Source organism: Phaseolus vulgaris, chromosome 5 (assembly GCF_000499845.2).
Source record: "Phaseolus vulgaris cultivar G19833 chromosome 5, P. vulgaris v2.0, whole genome shotgun sequence".
Taxonomy (NCBI): domain Eukaryota; kingdom Viridiplantae; phylum Streptophyta; class Magnoliopsida; order Fabales; family Fabaceae; genus Phaseolus; species Phaseolus vulgaris.
In genome coordinates this window covers 9,122,918-9,142,278 of record NC_023755.2, presented here as the reverse complement: position 1 = coordinate 9,142,278, position 19,361 = coordinate 9,122,918, and the positions used below count along the sequence as shown (strand labels likewise).

Below are 19,361 nucleotides of genomic sequence, written 5' to 3'. Positions count from 1 at the left end.
ATTTGTGGGTCAGACGGTTGAGTGGATTGTGGATTTGCTTTAGAGTTTGATTAGTGAGGTAAGCATTGGTTCATGTTGTGTGCTTTGCTTGATGAACTAACTGGAAAGCTCAATGCATTCCCTTGCTGTTGGACCTTTATTTTATTGCTATATAGTGTGTTTGTGCGCTTTACAATGTGCATTGACGGTAAAACATTAGGCATGCTTTACAAAACTCATATTAGGCATCACTATGAATTTTGACATCTCACCTAGAATGACACCTCAAAATCCACCAATCATTTGTCATCACATGAAACATAACATAAAAGAGAAAATAATGGAATACAAAACATGGAGGAATCAAACCAAACCCACGTAAGAAAAAAAGGAACACAACCTAAATACGGAATAAAGGAAATTCGTATCCCTTATGGAAAAAATCCAAACTAAGACAAGAAGGCATAATAAAGTACCAAAAAAAATGTCTAACTTATTATCCATGCCAACACATAGCTGCATACACCTTCTCCACCTCCCTTTAAGAGTCAAAGGAATCACTTAACAGAAGAAAAAGCTTGACAGAGCAAAGTAGAATCACTCTTCAGCCAAAGCTTTTTGAACCTAGCCCTCTGAGCATGTTTAGTGGCAAAAGTAGCCCCCATGACCTCAACATACAAGACATTTTGATTCCTTAAAAAAAGTAGAGAAACCACCAATATATTCCCCGCGAATCACTCTGAAGATACCCACACAAGCAGCGGGGCCTGGAGGCCCCCGAGCAACGCCTTTAGTGTTCACTTTAATCCAACCCACAATAGGGAAGTCCCAATACGCTTGCACATGGAGAGACCTAAAATATACCCAATTAGATGAGTCTCAATTAAAACAATAGATTTATTTATGATGACAATCCAAAAAATTGTGACAAAAGCTTTAAAGTGTGAATGAAATTATGTTTATCAAATGCTGTCACACTTATCCTTTTGCAATTTTGGGAAAAACACTTTATAGACTCGTAACAAATCAAAGGAACAAAGTAAAAGCGAATTGTTTTGCTCTTGCAACTGTTTGTTTTAGTGGTAGCTTTCTTTACCTAGGAGAAGGAAAAAAAAGATAAACATAGAGCATGCTCCTCACTATTTTCTTTACCTGAATTATGAAGACTTCCTCCTTTCCATAGTCATAAGTTCATAACATAACTGGGAAGACCACAAACACGTGTGGTTAATATTGTGAATTTAGACAGACAAGGTCCTGTAACATGCCATGCTTGGCTGTAACAAATTTCTTAATTCTTTAAAAGGTAAAGTGCATGAAAATTTAAAATATTGAGTTCATTAAAAAAATAAAGTTACCAATAACATTTTGCAGTGGGAATGTCATCCTCCAATTGTCCAACTGGTTTCTTTGCATCTTTCAAATTTTGTTTTATATTCATCCAGGGTATCACTGGTCCATTAAATGGATTTCGAACATAACATTGAAATGGAAAAGAAGCAAAAATGTCATAGCTTATTAAAATCACAGAAAATAACTGAAAGCCAAATATAGTGTGAATAATTAAAAAAAGCGAAGTATAAAAATCAAAATAGGATATGTAGATACCTTACGTGAGAAAATGATGGTTTCTTAATTTTCTTCGGATTTTGATTTATGTCTTAGACTCAATTTCCATACGTTTGAAAACTCTACAAAATTAGAGTTATAGTATAAACTCTAGAAGTTGGCATGAAAAATGGAGATTCATGGAGTATAGTTGAAGTATTAATTACCTTTGCACAGTGGTATTAAGATCACCATCCCAACGAAGATTTTCAGTCCATCCAAATCGTACATTTGAGAGACAGGGTGCGCTTACATTTCCATAACAAAAAGTTTTCATATTGGGACATCTAATCACACGTACTTTTTCTAGGGCTAGAAACCTGAAGTTATAACTTTCCTCGCAAAAGCTTCCAAGCCTTAGTAAGTGCTCCAAGTACAATTCTTTCAAATTCATAAAAACTATCTCATCTGCATCATCACCTTTATTTTCTTTAAATGGCATAAAAACTGCATCACTATTATTCTTATGCTTGCGAAGGGCACCACCACTAAGACTCTTTACAACAATGTTCTCTATGTTACTAGACCTTGATATTTGAAGCACTTGAAGCTGTTGAAGCTCCTTAGCCACAACAACTGGAAAAACATGATGCAGGGAACGACATCCTATAATTTGTATTTTATTCAGCTTGTGAAAAGAATTTGGACCTTGAAAGTTGTTCCATATTGAATTCAGACCATTCATGCCATTGATAAACAGTGTCTCCAAGTTTGGGAATGTAACCTATCATCAGCAACATATCAACATATATTCTAAGTAAATGCATTAGTATGTATTTGTTAGATTCAATAGGGAAGTCTAACATGCTCACCTTCTCTTGTTGGACAAATATCTCCATCAATGCAGGGCAAGATAGAATCTCAAGATGTTTCAGTTTTGTTAGTTCTCTAGCTGTCGAGGATGAGAACAAACTTTCTGTGTGATTGAGATAATCGTCCGCTATCAAATCCTTCAAGTTTTTACTGTGAAAGGGGACTCGCAATTTTTCATCCCATATCTTCCCATATGAACCGATGTTAGACAACTTCAAGTTTTCAAGGTTGGGCATTGCAACCTATTAGCACTCACAGTCATATCAAAATGTTATTCTACATGTTTATTGATAGGAGAAAGAGCATTATTAAGATAAATCATATTATTTGCATAGCTATAATGAGGTGGAGGGTGAGTTAGAAAATGAAATCTGTGCAGACTTTGGAACTTGAGTAAATTAAATAGATTAGGTTCACATTCCACATTGCAGATTAAAAACCACCATTTCCTTTTTTTAGAAAGCCCTTGAATATGGAATTCAATATTTAAGATGCATAAAAGATTTTAAATAGTGAAGAAGTAGTCATATACCTTTTCGTTGAACAGATTAAGCTCATTATCCTTTTGACCATTTTTACCTCCCCATTCAAGCTCTGTTCTTGTGGTTAAGTCTACATGACCAGAAGACTTCAAATTACATCCAATTATCTCTACTGTTTTCAATGAAGGAAATTTTAAGTTGTAACTTTCTTGGCAAAACTTTGTGAGCCTTGGCAAGTATTCCAACTTTAATTGCTCCAATTTTGGTAAAGTAATCTCATCTGGTGCGTGTTGAATATTATTATCTTCAACAATCATCTCTATCTTAGATGTGGATATTTCAAGCACTTGGAGCTGGAGAAGCTCCTTAGCCACAGCAGTTGGAAAAACATGATGCAGGGCATGACATCCAGTAATTTTTATTTCTTTCAGATTGCTTACAGAATTTGGAGTTTGTTGATTGTACCATATTGAGTTCAAACAATTCAAGTTGATAATAACCAGCATATCCAATTTTGGGGAACTAACCTGCCATCAATAACATTCAATTAAGATTTCAGCTAATACATCAGCATCAGATCTAGGCACATAACAAGTATAAGCAATGCCAACAAGTAGCAATAGACAGATTAAAGGATCTTGCCAATAGGTGATTAAAAATATCAAATTTGTTTCGACATTGAAAATTATGAAAATGGTTAATGACAAAGTGCATAGTATTATTTTTTAGGAAACTTGTAGAAGTTCAATATTTATGTTGCATAAAAGAAATTAAAGAATGAAGAAGAAATCATTCATAACTAAAGTGTGGTTTACCTTTTGATTGAATAATGGCAAAGGAATTGATCCATCATCCTTATTTATTTCCAATGGCAAACTAAAACTTCGAAGCTTAGGTAATGTATTCAACGTAAGAGAACGCAATTTAGGGAGCATGATCTTGGAAAATTCTTTCCCATCCTCAAGTTTTTCCTCAGATATGATCTCTTCTAGAACTTTACATTGGAAAATTTTCATCTCCTGAAGCTGAGGAAGGTTTTTAGCAAGGGCATATGGAAGTAATTTCTTCAACTTATGACAACTTTGGACATTAATAACTTGAAGTTTTTCAAAAGGATGTATGCCAATATCTTTCATATTATGCAGATTTTCATCCTCAAGTTTTTCCTCAGATATGATCTCTTCCATAACCGTACAGTTCAAAATTTCCATCTCCTGAAGTTGAGAAAGGTTTTCAGCAAAGGAATACGGAAGTAATTTCTTCAATTTATGACAACCCTGGACTTTAATAACTTGAAGTTTTTGAAAACAATGTGTGCCAAAATCTTTCATATTATGCAGATTTTCAATCTCAAGTTTTTCCTCATATATGATCTCTTCCATATCTGAACAGTCGAAAATTTCCAACTCCTGAAGTTTGGAAAGGCTTTTAGCAAGGGAATACGGAAGTAATTTTTTCAATTTATGACAATGATGGACTTTAATAACTTGAAGTTTTTCAAAACAAAGCGTGGCATTGTATTTTATATTATGCATGTTTTCATCCTCGAGTTTTTCCTCATATACGATCTCTTCCATGGCAGTACAATTGACAATTTCAATCTCTTGAAGTTGAGAAAGGTTTTTCGCAATAGAATACGAAAGCAATTTCTTCAACTTATAACAATCTTGGACTTTAAAAACTTGCAGTTTTTCAAAACACTGTGTTGCAAGTGGACCATAGCTTATGTCTTCCATAACACGCAGATTGCAGAGAAGCAATGTCTGTTTTGCAAGTGGACCATACATATCACGCAGATTGCAAAGAATCAGTGTCTCCAAATTTCGGAAAGCATCACTGTTTTGGACATATAAATGTCTCAAATTTTGAAAAGCTTCCGTATTCAGTTGATAAGACACATCATCAACAAAATTTAATTTACCTAAGCTCAGTTCCTCAATTGTAGTGAATAGCATTTGTACCCCACGATTTAAAAAAATGAGTGTATTCAAAGAGTCAACAAGCTTAAGTGTTCTTGAAATTTCCCTAGCATCGCCAGACCATAATGAAGACCACTTCCACATATTCCCAATGGATATGTTGTATCTTTGTAGCTGTTTAAATACATCCATATCTGCAGGTAAAACTGAAGCATCATGGATTGACAAGTCCAAAGTTGTAAGCTGATTCAAATTCCTTAGCTCACCTAGACTTGCATGGTTAGTTTGGCTTTCTCCTCCTTCACCCTCCCATTGAATATTACAATTCCCCATATACAACTCCTCCAAGCATGTTAAGCTAGATATAAGATTTTTGGGGATGGTTTTTAACTGACAGCAGTTTGTTAAATTCAACATTCTAAGGTAAGCCAATTGTCCTATATCTTTTGGGAGCTCCTGAATTTTAGATCTTTCAAGGGAGACAATTTCTAAATTTGTGAGTTCTGCAACAATTGTTATATCATCCAATACACATTCATACAGATTCAATGATCTAAGGTTTGTCAAGAGACGAAAAGAAGGAGGTGGGGAAGGGGCAAAGTTCATTCGATGTAAATTAAGAACCTTCACTTCTCCCATCCCAACAAAAAAGTTATCAGGGATTGTTAAGTGGCCAAGATTGCTTTTCAGTGACATTAGCTTCAACTCTGGACAATCTAGCTTCTCAGGAAGCTCATCTAAATTATACGAAGGAAAGTTAATATAATGACATTTTTTAAGTTGATCTATGTCCCATTGCTCCTTATGTGTGAAATTTGGTACTTCATAAGTCAGGTGAGTCCTTGAGGATATTGCTTTGGCCGTATCACGAACACTATCATGCATTCTAACGTACTCAATTTCAACTTCAATCAAAAATGAAGATGCCCTAAGATCATCAATTAATTTGTAATATTTATTTCTTGCCTTTGTTAATTCGTAAGAATCTCCATATAATCCCCAATAGCATGAAAATAGTTCTCCAGTGTGGATGCTGTTGATTTTGGCTTAATCCCAAGTCCCACATCGGTGGGTTCATTGTTTGGGAAGGAGGTTTGAGGGTTATATATTAACATCCCCTCCTTCACTGTTATATATCCCAAATTTGTAATATCTTCTCTCATAATAATAAAAGGGAGTTGTTTTTGCTGTGCTCGGAGATTAGGCTAAAAGGCCGAACTCCGTTAACAATTTTCGGGTGTGTTTTTTTCTTCTTTATCTCTTTTATTATTCCGCTTTATTTATTCAATATTATTTGTCGGGTAGCTGTTAGGGTTTTGTTTTAGTGGGAAAATTACCCGTTTTTCCCAACAAGTGGTATCAGAGCCGAAGGTTCGCCCTTGGGTTGTTTGAAATTATTTGTAATATTGAATATTATATTTTGAGTTTGTAATGGCAAATCAAGAAGAAGAAGCCAAGGATGTATCCAGAGTGTCGGGCTCCTCTTCATCATGGTTGAGGTTCCCGGTGTCCACCTTGAAATTGGCGGTGGAAATATTTGATGGCACTGGACATTTTGGCATGTGGCAAGGAGAGGTCTTGGACTCTCTTTTTCAGCAGGGTCTTGATATTGCTATTGAAGGAGAGAAACCAAAAGAGGTAGAGGAGAAAGATTGGAGCATCATCAACCGGTTGGCATGCGGAACTATTCGATCCTGCCTGTCCAGAGAGCAGAAGTACGCTGTAAAAAACGAGACTTCTGCACACAAACTGTGGAAGGCATTGGAGGACAAGTTTCTGAAGAAGAGTGGTCAGAACAAGCTCCTGATGAAGAAAAGGTTGTTCCGATTTGACTACCAACAAGGTACTACTATGAATGCACACATCACTATGTTTAATCAATTAGTAGCAGACCTGTTGAATTTAGATGTGAAGTTTGAGGATGAGGATTTGGCTTTGATGTTGTTATCATCTCTTCCTGATGAATTTGAACATTTGGAGACTACGCTCCTTCACGGGAAGGAGAATGTGTCGTTAGATGCTGTTTGTTCTGCTTTATATAGTCATGAATTAAGAAAGCAGGATAAGATGAGAACCAAATCAACGACATCAGAAGAAGCATTGGTGGCAAGAGGTCGTCAGCAAAGCCAAACAAAGGAGAGAAGAGGGATGTCTAAGTCTAAAGGTCGAGTCGTTGCCAAAGATGAGTGTGCTTTCTGTCATGAGAAAGGACACTGGAAGAAAGACTGTCCAAAACTGCAGAAGAAAGGGAAGACTCCACAAGATGCAAATGTTGTAGAATGCAAAAGTGACGTGGAATCAGATATCTCTTTAATTGTCTCGCTTTCAGCATCATCGTATCCAGATGAGTGGATATTGGATTCAGGTTGTACTTATCATATGTGTCCCATTCGGGAATGGTTCTTTGATTTTCAAGAACTCGATGGCGGGGTTGTTTACATGGGTAATGATAATCCATGTAAGACAGTCAGGATAGGTTCAATCAAGCTGCGGAATCATGATGGATCCACCAGAATTTTGCGGGATGTACGGTACGTGCCAAAGTTGAAGAAGAATCTCATCTCATTGGGGGCTTTAGAATCTAAAGGCCTAGTTGTGACGATGCGAGATGGAATTCTTAAAGCAACTTCAGGAGCACTGGTGATGTTGAAAGGCGTGATGAAGAACAATTTGTATTACTATCAAGGTAGTACAGTGGTGGGGACAGTAGCGGCAGCAACTTCTAGCTCTAAGAAGGATGCTGAGGCAACGAAGTTGTGGCATATGAGGTTGGGACATGCTGGAGAGAAATCCTTGCAAATTCTTACCAAGCAAGGATTGTTGAAAGGTACGAAGGCTTGCAAACTTGAATTTTGTGAGCATTGTGTTCTGGGAAAGCAACGAAGAGTGAAGTTTGGCACTGCAATTCACAATACCAAGGGTATTCTGGATTATGTGCATTCAGATGTGTGGGGACCTGCCAAGACTCCGTCAATCGGAGGTAGGCATTATTTTGTCACTTTTGTGGATGATTTTTCCAGGAGAGTTTGGGTGTTTACTATGAAGAACAAAAATGATGTGCTTGAAATTTTCCTTAAGTGGAAAGCTGAAGTTGAAAACCAGACAGGAAGGAAGATTAAGGTTCTCCGAACAGACAATGGAGGAGAATACAAGAGTGATCCGTTCCTGAAGGTATGTCAAGATTGTGGCATAGTTCGGCACTTCACTGTTAGAAAAACACCACAGCAGAATGGGGTGTCGGAGCGTATGAACAAGATACTTGTGGAGAAAGTTCGTTGTATGTTGTCTAATGCTGAGTTAGGCAGAGAGTTTTGGGCTGAGGCTGTGACATACGCTCAACATCTCGTCAATCGTTTGCCATCATCTGCTATAGATGGCAAAACCCCGTTAGAGGTATGGTCTGGAAAACCTGCAACTGATTATGATTCTTTGCATGTTTTTGGTTCTATTGCATATTATCATGTGATTGAATCAAAGTTGGATCCACGGGCAAAGAAGGCTCTTTTTATGGGCTTTAGTCCTGGAGTGAAGGGATACCGTTTGTGGTGTCTAGAGGCAAAGAAGACGATTATCAGCAGGGATGTTACCTTTGATGAATCTGCCATGTTAAAGAAGGTAAATCCAGAAGGAGCTGATAGTACTCCACAACAGGTGGAGTGTGTTCGGAAGCAGGTGGAGTTTGAGCCGACAGTGGTGATCCCAACACGAAATACCACAAGTGACTCTCCTATGGCAGAAGAAGAGTCAGATGAGGAAGAGGTTCCTACCCAAGAATCTCAACAACAATCAGCGCCAATTGCAGTTAGAAGACAAAGACGAGATATTCAGAAGCCTGCTCGTTTCATGGATATGGTTGCCTATGCACTTCCAGTTGTTGATGACATTCCATCCACTTACCCAAAAGCCATTCTGAGTTCAGAAAGTGGTAATTGGGCGGGTGCGATGGAAGAGGAGATGCAGTCTTTGAAGAAGAACAAGACGTGGAAGTTGGCACAATTACCAAAAGGTAAGAAGGCAATTGGGTGCAAATGGGTATTTGCAAAGAAAGAAGAATTTTCTAATAAAGAAGATGTTTGCTACAAGGCAAGGTGGTTACAAGGGCCAAGTTTGAATATTGTTTAGACTTGGTTAATATTTTGCACATTTGAAGTTGGCGCCCGGAGGCGCAAATTTGAAGCACTGTAAAGTTTGTTTTTTGTTATGTTGTGAGAAGATTTGTTTTAGGTGGGACTTGAAATTAAGCCAAGGTGGAGATTTGTTGATTTTGGCTTAATCCCAAGTCCCACATCGGTGGGTTCATTGTTTGGGAAGGAGGTTTGAGGGTTATATATTAACATCCCCTCCTTCACTGTTATATATCCCAAATTTGTAATATCTTCTCTCATAATAATAAAAGGGAGTTGTTTTTGCTGTGCTCGGAGATTAGGCTAAAAGGCCGAACTCCGTTAACAATTTTCGGGTGTGTTTTTTTCTTCTTTATCTCTTTTATTATTCCGCTTTATTTATTCAATATTATTTGTCGGGTAGCTGTTAGGGTTTTGTTTTAGTGGGAAAATTACCCGTTTTTCCCAACAGATGCGGCCAGGTCCAAGTGAAACAATGGATAACAACAATGTCCTCAGTTCATTACTTTTTAAATAACGATAGCCTAATTCTAAAGGGCACACAACTTCCTTAAAATTTCCTTTTTCATTCAATCCTTTCAATTGCTTCAAGGCATCCTTCCATGTTGAGAGGTCCTTTGTTCTTAAAGCCTTTGCCACAACAACTATAAAAAGGGGCAAACCATTGCAACACTTAGGCACATTTTCTACAATGAAATTTATTTCATCCAACGCAGAACCATAATTGTTTGTGGTAATCAATTTGATATCTTGACCCGCAATCTTCTCAAACAACTCCCAGCTATCCTCATCAGATAAAAGCTCAAGTCTGAAAATTTTTTGAGTACCCATTTGACGTTTAAGCACATTAAGTCGTTCAGATGTCAACAATAACTTGCATCCTTTATGGTCATCACCAAAAGGAATCCCCAGTTCCGCCAAATCAGCTTTCTCCCAAATATCATCCAAAATAACAAGAATATTCTTCTCCTTTCTTATCCTTCGACGCAATTTTTCCGCTCTCTCTTCTTTAGTCTCCTCATCAAATTTCAGAGCCAAGGCATTAGCAATTTGGCCTTGAATATTTTCCACATTTGGAGAATCGGTCACCTCAGCCATAGCTACAACATCAAAAGAACCATCTTTCTTGACTTCTTGAGCTAACTCTTTCGCTAGTGTTGTTTTTCCCACGCCATCAATCCCATACAACCCAATCTTGTAGATGTTAGGATCTTTCAACACTTGTTGAATTTCTTTTAATATTGGTGGTTTAGAAATTGTATCAAAAAATCCTTCTGCTAGGACTTGATCAATCTCATGCATCATCTTCTGCAATTTCTTGCTATGCTGGTGCCTAAACTGTATATTGGGAATGTTCATCGGATAATTTGCTTGGATACCATTGAAAATAAGAGTATTTGCCTCAACAATTGTTGCATCCATTTTCTTCAACCAAATCTGGACATTATTTAAAATTTTTTCTCCATTTCTTTTAGCCTTTTTAACCATTTCTTGCACACAACTTTTTCTGAATTCCAGGATTTCAACCTCCTTTATGAGCTTTGCATGGTTACTTCTGTAGGAGGTTATGTATCCTAATTGACGTCTAACATGTTCAGTCGTGGATTCACCAATTTTAGAATCCATTGCCACCACTTCCTTCTTCACTTTCTACTTTAAATCAATAACAGAAACATGGAATATATCAATAAACAGCGAATCACCTTAACTCTACTAATGGGTTTATTCAATATCACATAACTCTACTAGTCCTTTTATGAAAAGAAAAAAATAACATAACTCTATTAGTCAAGATTGGATGTTTAGTAGAGATTGAATGCTTATTGAAAGTCTATAAAGATATTTAGTGCCATTTATGTGACCCTTTATATTTCTAATTGTCAGAGCACTCTTATTACTTGAGTTATTATTTTTGTCTTTAGAATATCATTGAATAGGTAAGAAAAGAAAAAAAAAATAAAAAATAGAGACGGATTCCACCCTAAATTACCTTCCTCTTGTTATAAATTTTACAGCATAATTTTGTAGAAATTAAGTTCCTTGACTATTAGATACCAATATCACCTTCAGATACCACCAACAAGGTGGTGACAGAGTTGTAGATCCTTGCAAAAATAAAAAATCAAAGTGAAGAATAATGGTAATAAATAACACTCCATTCAGCAGCATTTGGTTATAGCTCCATGTCAAAGAACTATAGACCAGAAAACTTGAAGACGAAGGTGATGTTACTCAAGATGTCACATTTGATACGAAAGCTTATTGAAATTGGCAAGAAGAAAAGGTTGAGGAGAAAACAATTTAACTATTTTGCAGCATAATTCAACACCTAAAAAATAAGGAATTAGCATCAAATACATTAAGTTTTTCACCATCATCAGGCCCTCTTAGCTCAAGTTCCTCATTTCCATACTTAACTCCTCAAAAAGTAAGACTTTTGAGTGATATTTATATAAGGTGCAACTATTGTGTTGTGGAACCAGAAAACTTCAAAAGAGACAAGAGAAAAAGCTTGGGGGAATTAGGTACCAAGAAATTGATGTAATTGAAAAGTAAAAATAAATGGAAGTTGATTGAGAAGCCAAATGACAGATAAATAATTGGTGTGAAATGGGTGTACAAGTAAAGCATAACCTGAATGAGTCAATCTAAAAGAATAAAGCAACACTTGTTGCAAAGGGCTATTCAGAACAGTCCAATGATTTTAAAGAGACTTTTATGATCATCAAACTCTATGGTCAACTCAGACGAGTTTACGAGTGTATTCACTTTATCTGAGTTGACTCACATGCAAACCTATTTTTGGGTAGACTCAAATTAGACTCAGAGCAGACTCAATGAACTTGGATTAGACTCGCAAGTCCAAGTCATATGAATGAGTCACGTCATTTGGCAATGTGTTGCATTTGAAAATACCAAGGACCATTTTGATCTTTGACTCTCACATTCACGGTCTTTCTCACATTCGCAATCTCCTTCTTTGTGTCACGTGTCTTCTCCCACAACTGCATTGCTCGTCTACTTAGGCCATTGTGTCTTGCCAAGCCACACTGTTGTGTCTTCTTAGACCACGACACATCTTTTTTGCCCGTGTCCTTTTCGTTGGTGTCTCTTATTTTTACAATGGTAAGTTCTTTCTCTTGTTACAAGATTCGTTTTTTTATATAGTTTAATGGTTCTGTCTTGTTTTGTCCCTTTTTGCTAGAGTTGTTTTTCTATTCACTCTAGTGTTTAGTTTAGTTTTATTTTACTTTTTTCTTTCTTTCTATGTCACGGTAAGTTTCTAGAAATTTTAAAATGTCCAGAAATAGAACTAGTTCAAATTATTCTTATGCTAATGTTGGTACATACTCACTTCCAAGACCTAGAAGTGAAAATATTGCAAGAAATAAGGCAGATGTTGAATGGAAACCTAAACTAGATGTTTTGGGCAATGGGAAAAAACTTTAACATAATTATTTCTCAAAGACATTTAATGGAAGAATTTTCATATTCAAGCATTATATTGTCAGTACTAGATATGATTTTGAACCTTGTGCCTCAATGCTAGAAGAAGTTAAATTGTAATGGTGAAAGTTTTGGCAGAGACTGAGTTAAAATTCTTGAAGACACTTTTCTATTTAGTTATTTAATTTTTATGGCCTTTAGAACTTATATTTGTAATTGTATGGACTTATCTACTTGGTGTGGTTGGCACTTACATAGTAGTCATATGCACTATTGAACTTAATTATTTTAGAATTATGGAATTATTGTCAACTATTTTGATTAACTAAGCTGTTGAATGTTGAAATAGTAGGTCATTATATCTATTTTTCCCATGATGTAGACTCTTTATGAGTCTACTTGAACTCTTGAGTCTAATAACCTTGCTTTTGTTCTTATGGAACATCTAGACACACCATTAGAGCTTTAATTTTCCTTGCAACTGAAAGTGGATGTGAAGTCAATGTTTTTGAATGGTGAACTGAAAGAAAAGGTCTATGTTGAGCAACATCAAGGCTTTGTGATTGAAGAACAAGAAGGGAAGGTGTATAAACTAAAGAAAGCTCTTTTATGGGTTGAAACAAGTTCCAAGAGCATGGTAGAACAACATTGGAAACTATTTATGGAGAAAAGCTTTAAGAAGAGCATGAATAAGCCTGCCTTGAATGTCAAAGAACAAGACTGGTATTTTAATTGTTGCATTGTATTTTAACAAGTTTGGGTGAAATCCAACAAACATGCCACTAGCTGTGAATAAAAAACCTAAGAAAGAAGATGGAGGAAGGAAAGTTGATGCTAACAACTATAGAGGTGTTAGGGCTATGAAATTTTCAGAATGAATATTGTTATGCTGCCCAATTTTGACCATACAACTTGTTCTTGAGCTCTCTCTAGGGTAGTATTATTTGTAGCTAATCCTAGACTCCTTCCTAATCAGTTGACCTCACCTCTTACTTTGCTTATTACCCTTTCTCCACTTCAATCACTGAATATTATCATTGTCATTCATTTCTTCTGCACACATAATCTTCCATGCTTTATCCAAAGATGAAAAATACAAATATGCAAGAAGAAAGACCCTATCAAATGGGACTCTGAATTATGTTCATGTAGATCTTTGGGGATTGTCTGTTACTCCCTCACATTCTGGAGCAAAGGTAGCTACGTGTCTCTCTCAAAAGGCCAAAGACGAAGCATTTGAGAACTTTAAAAGTTGGAAGCATTTGGTGGAGAACCAAACCAATATAAAGAAGAGGTTTAAAATGGAATATGGCCTTCAATTCTATTTAGAACTGTAACGACTTTTGTAAGAAGAATGGTATGGCGAGGCGTCAAGTGGTGATTAGGACTCCTAAACAGAATAGCCTAATACAAAGACCACTATGTAAAGAGTGAGATATATGCTATTGAGTATTGAAGTTCTAAAGGTTTTTTGGTTGAAAAAACTATCATTGCTACCTATTAGATCAACAAATGTCCCTTATCTAATATGAAGACATGTGAGGAAACTTGATTAGGTCATTCGCCTAACCGTGAGAATCTGAGAATTTTTTGTTGTGTTGTCTATTTAAACAAGAAAAAGTAGATGATTCATATGTTTTTGATGATAACAAAAAATCACTATTGTCTTATTTGTGTTCACATGATTATTTCATATGAATATACTAACACGTTTTTTTTGCAACTGAAGGATCTTATAGATAATAAGTATCTATAGAAAGTCTCAAACGAAACGGTCTAATAGACCTTATAGTATGTTAATCTGAATTAAAAATAACTAAGTCGTAACATCAAGTTTTCATAGATAAACATTAACAATTCAAAATGTTTTTCAAAGGACTATAAAATTTGGAATTAAAGATGGATTATGATTAATAGTCTAACAGATTCTTAATAAGGAAACAAGCATAGTTATGCAATTCTGTTTTGATTACAATTAACTATCATATATTAAGTCTATTAATAAAGAAAACGAAAAAAAAATATTACTGTTAGAAAACATAATTACTTCCTTCATGAATACAAAACAGAAGTCATCTAATTTCAATGTTTTATTTATTATATGTTATATAAATTGGCATGCCAGTGGTGAGGTATGTGTCTATTTATTTTATTACTGCTAAAAAAATATTTTGTGACAGTTTTTCAAGAAATTATTTTTTAAAAATTATGTTCTAGCAAAGGAATGTTTTATATTTTAAATTATTCTTAAAAACATTATTCCACAGTAAGAAAATTATTAGGAAATATTGTAGAATAATCCATTCAGAATAATTAAAAATGGATTTTTTATTATGTAATTTGGTACCCTAAATCCTTATAATCGATTGCATATTATATATTCAGGGTATTACTTGAAAATCTATTTTTTTATTATAATGTTTGGAAAAATTATGTGTTTCAGAAAATTAATCATTTTTATCATTATGAATTAATCGAGAAGTGTAACAATAAAAATTGTCCTAATAACATCTCAATAATTGGGAGTTTCTTCCAACATCCAATACATTTCTCCCTCCATCGAAAAGATGAATTGATGGACCCAAATTATTTTTTAAAAAATTCTCAAAATAATTTAGAAAATATTGTTCCGAATATATTAAAATATATTTTCAATATATTAAAAAAGAATGCATAAAAATTGTGGAAAAAAAAATATGATAATGGACTAACCTTAAGACTTCAAATTCTTTGTTGATTGTCTCCTATGTAACTACTATATCTGTCACATGTAAAGAATATTTTTTAGTAATCCTAATAGAAGTACTCAATTAATTATTTTATCAACAAATAAATATTTAATTAGTTGTTGTCCTAATAATTTATATTTGAATTTTCATATTTTTATTAACATGTGCACAAATAAATATTATATACTTCTATATCTTTTAAGAAAATAAAATGAATAATTCCAATTCATAAAAATTAGTGGACAATTTATAATATCTTTTATTATTGAAATATGTGAATAATTTTTAATTTTTAATGTATGGTTGAAATATGTAAAATTACTTTTAATATTTAAATAATTTATTTTCATTTTTTAAAATTTTAAAATATAATTAAAAAAATAAAAGTATAAAATATATACAACTACGAACTTTAAAAAATCTATTTGTAGAAGGAAATTCCTTTATATATTAAACAAATAAATGATTTGGATACCTTCTCCTACATATAAAAACCACTTTATTATTTCACATCCATTTAAAACATAATTTCCTGTTTTATTAGAAAAGAAATTGTATTCATTTCCATTATCACGCCTTTTTAAATTACATTCACTTTAATTTTAGCTTTGCAATAGATATTTATTTTGTTATATTATTATCAATCAAACACTTAATTTTCGCTTCATTTACTTTTACATTGGTATAAAATAATATAATAATAAATTATATTGCATAATTATTTACTTATTTTGCATTAAAGCAACATTTCCACACAAAAAATGACGTTTTATATATTTATAGTAAAAATTATAATTGGGTATAATTTTTTTCCGGTGTTAATATAAAATAACTAGGTCATTCAATTTTTAGCTTTTAAAAAATCTTCCATTTTTTTAAATGTAATTTTTTATTTTTCTATTTTATGTGAATTTTTATTAATATATTATTTTTAAATATTATAAGGGATGTGAGTATAATTGAATTAAAAGTACAAGGAAATTGTTTTATTTTAAATAAAATATCGTCTTTCTTCTAATTTTGTCATTTTACAAGCTATATTTTGTTTTATTCCCTTAAAATTGCAAGAAAAACTACCCAACCTCATTATATTCAAAATTAATGTGTAACAAAAAATACACAACTAATGTATAACAATGCAGAGACAATTGCTGGACACCATAAAACTCTGTGTTCCATAGAATTTATTTTTGCAGTGATGTTTGAAATAATGTTATCATGCTACCATTTTCACATTAATTTCTTTTAAAATTAATATGATAAAGCATTTAAGTTTTCCTTTGGATTAAAATCATACATGTAGTTAGTGTATTACCAAAGCATCAATAAGTATTATCAGCAACAAAATGAGGAGCAAATAGATCATCCAATAAGATAAAAATACTCCTGTCATTTAGAAGATCACTATAATTTTTAGAAGAAAGAAGATGAAAGATAAGGGCTTAGAAATTATTTGATGTATTGATTGAACCTGAACAGATGATGAACACAGGCAACAGCAGTTAAGAATCCTTCTCTCTTCTCTTCTGCTAAAGCATCATCAATCATGGAAATGCAAATTATTTTGAAAATGCATATTTTATCATTAGGAGTTGAATCAATAATGGAGGTGACTAAAACAAACAAAGAGAAGATGCCAAGAAGAGGGTTTAAGAATTGATGCTATGCCATTCTTGCTCTGCACGAAACCTTCTCTCTCTTTTTTTTCTACTTTTTCTATCAGTAGTAGCATAATACAATAGAGAAACTAACCTTTTAATATGTTTTTACATCTATAGTTTCTTGATGAATCGCTAATATATTCTATAAAATAAAAAACATTTGATTTAAAATTAATTTTTATAAGAGCTAGAAATTAAGATTTAGTTTAGAATCAACTCACATCCTAAAAAATTTGTGGAAAAATAAAGAAATCTTTTGTATATAACACTTGTTTCGAAAAGAGCTACAATCCTTTAAAGGCAAATCACATAAAATGTTATTTTCATTCAAATATTTCGTGAAACTTTACAAAACTAATGAAAATTCGAAAAAAAAAAACTCATTTGATAAGAATGTAGAAAAAGTCTTACAAATAGGAAAAAATCTAATTGTGTTTAAAAATAAATTTCAGGTCTTCCAATCACTAAATTGGAAGCCTTTCAGACATTCACATACCAGATTAATTATTTATTCTTAATACAAAATTACTTATCTAGAATGAAGGTCTCAGAAGGCATAAGTGACTTAATTTAGGGATGCTCGTTCATGTCACAGCTATATGCATTCAGGTATCCCTTAAACTATGATCTATTTTTTTTTTAGTATTTCTTTTGTATTTTATTTAATTAAATTAAAACTTCAATACGTATTATCATTGTTTTTATTACTTTCAGATTATTGGATATATAAAATTATATAATACCTGAATGAATCTTTTGGTTTCATGAACCCTAATTTATTTGTGGGTAAACCATTAAACAGAGAATTCAGATACTTACGTGTATTTCTAAGTAGAGAATTCTTAAGTCAGTTGAAATTCTTGATCCCCTGCATTTATTATTAGACTTTGAAGTCTATGTTGAGTGCATAAAGAGAAAATGAACAAACATAAGGAAATTAGTGGCCAAAGAGCTAATAACATCTTAAAACTGTTACACACATACTTTTGGTCTATTTTCCCTATGGCTTATTGGAATAGACAACAATATTTCATTATGTTGATAGATATATTGTTGTTTATATTTGATACATGAGAAGTCTCATTGTCTAAACGTTTTTAAGACTTTCAGGCTGTGAACTTCAACTTGGCAAAAAAAGTAAGGTTGTCAAATCTTACAATGGTGGTAATTATTATGGTAGATGTGATGAATTAGGAGGACAACGTTCAAAACCTTTTGTGTTTTTCTCATTATTTTTATTTTTTATTAAGGACTACAAGTGAATTTCTTTTTTACTGAAATTAATTAAAAAAATATATTTTCAGGAATAAAAAACACATTTAAGTTTAATATATAGAAGAAGAGTATGACTAAAACTAGAGTCAACCTTAGCCAATTGACTTATACTATCATATTGTTATAGGAAGCCATATTGTTGATTCAACTCCTTGTTACATTCTACTCACGTACATGCGGTCCATTGTATATATTGTCATTTCAAGTTCAATTTTGATGCATAACCTCCATAAGTTGTCATAATTGGAGTTTGTTCCCTCTATTAAGACCTTCACTCATGCCCTAAAATTCTATAGGAGTTTTCATATATCTATGATGTTTTATTTCTGAACAACCTTAGAAGTTGGTAGATTAGAAACATAGTATTGTTTTCCATGTTTCCAGGGCATGACTCCATTTGAGTTGGTGTATGGTAGAATAAACCGCGGCAGTAATACACTTCATTCTCGGAGAAATGAAGGTAGAGGTGGTGACTCAAAAATTACAAGACAGAGATGAAGGTTTTCCTGCAATTGAAATACAATTTAGCAAAGGCACAAGAACAGATGCAAAGATATCCTGGTAAAGGGAGAAGGGTGCAGAATTTTAAGTTTGGGGATTGGGTTTTCCTTAAATTACAACCACACAGATAACAATCAGCGATTAGTCCATAGCTTGGCCAGAGGTTCTGTGACCCTCTTCAGGTGCTGGAAAAGTAAGGTGATGTGGCCTATGACCTACAGATGACTCCATCATCTACGGTTTGCTCAGTCTTTTTGTCACGGTTGAGGCTATTGGGGAGTACACTGCATAAGAAAATTTGCCGGCTGGAACATGATGATATTTTAGAATCAAAGAAGGTTTTAGCAACTCAGCATAGTTATGCAGAATGGCTGCAAATTACTTAGGTTTTGGTGTGGTGGAAAGGACTACCAATGAAGAGTGCTGCTACCTGTGAGGGTGAAGCCAATTTCCTCTCCTCTGGACAAGGCTGTTCTTTCTCAGGTAGGAAGTGGTAGAATACTGGACAAGGATGTGGGCTAGGATTCTACAGGGCCCAAGGGTTGGAAGGTGTAATGAATAGCAGTCAAGGATGTTAGGAGAGTCAGAAAGGGATACAGGGAGAGGATGGAATAAAGATATTTTGTTTCTTATTGGAGAGAGAAAACACTCTTTTCTCTTGGGAGCTTATGCTCTGGAAAGAGCTTAAGTTCTATTTTCTGATTTCCAATACAGTATTTCTGCACTGATGACTCTTAATTCAAATAAAACCAAACCCAACATCTCCAAAAAAGATAGTAAGGAAAAATCTATATGATCCATTAAAGCAATTTTAGTATAAAAA

At 33.8% G+C, this 19,361-nt stretch overlaps 1 protein-coding gene across 1 annotated transcript; it reads right to left on the bottom strand.

The window, feature by feature from the left end:
• Positions 1-220: 220 nt before the first annotated feature.
• Positions 221-19,355, bottom strand: LOC137835096 (probable disease resistance protein At4g27220). Its single transcript, XM_068643443.1, has 11 exons — positions 16,573-19,355; positions 15,085-15,133; positions 9,375-10,578; positions 3,698-5,847; positions 2,933-3,409; positions 2,400-2,642; positions 1,755-2,311; positions 1,588-1,670; positions 1,338-1,431; positions 1,132-1,256; positions 221-832 (listed from the first exon to the last, which is right to left on the bottom strand). The coding sequence occupies exons 3-8, from the start codon at positions 10,549-10,551 to the stop codon at positions 1,634-1,636; spliced, it is 4,641 nt and encodes a 1,546-aa protein (XP_068499544.1). The 5' UTR covers positions 10,552-10,578; positions 15,085-15,133; positions 16,573-19,355; the 3' UTR covers positions 221-832; positions 1,132-1,256; positions 1,338-1,431; positions 1,588-1,633.
• Between the last annotated feature and the right edge of the window lie 6 nt (positions 19,356-19,361).

Bases quoted from the DNA above. Each gene is read 5' to 3' on its own strand.
- LOC137835096 (XM_068643443.1), bottom strand. From the start codon at position 10,551: ATGGATTCTAAAATTGGTGAATCCACGACTGAACATGTTAGACGTCAA. The intron at 2,643-2,932 runs GTATATGACTAC...GAGTGCTAATAG, and splicing joins TTAATCTGTTCAACGAAAAG to GTTGCAATGCCCAACCTTGA. The intron at 1,671-1,754 runs GTAATTAATACT...CTAATTTTGTAG, and splicing joins CTTAATACCACTGTGCAAAG to AGTTTTCAAACGTATGGAAA.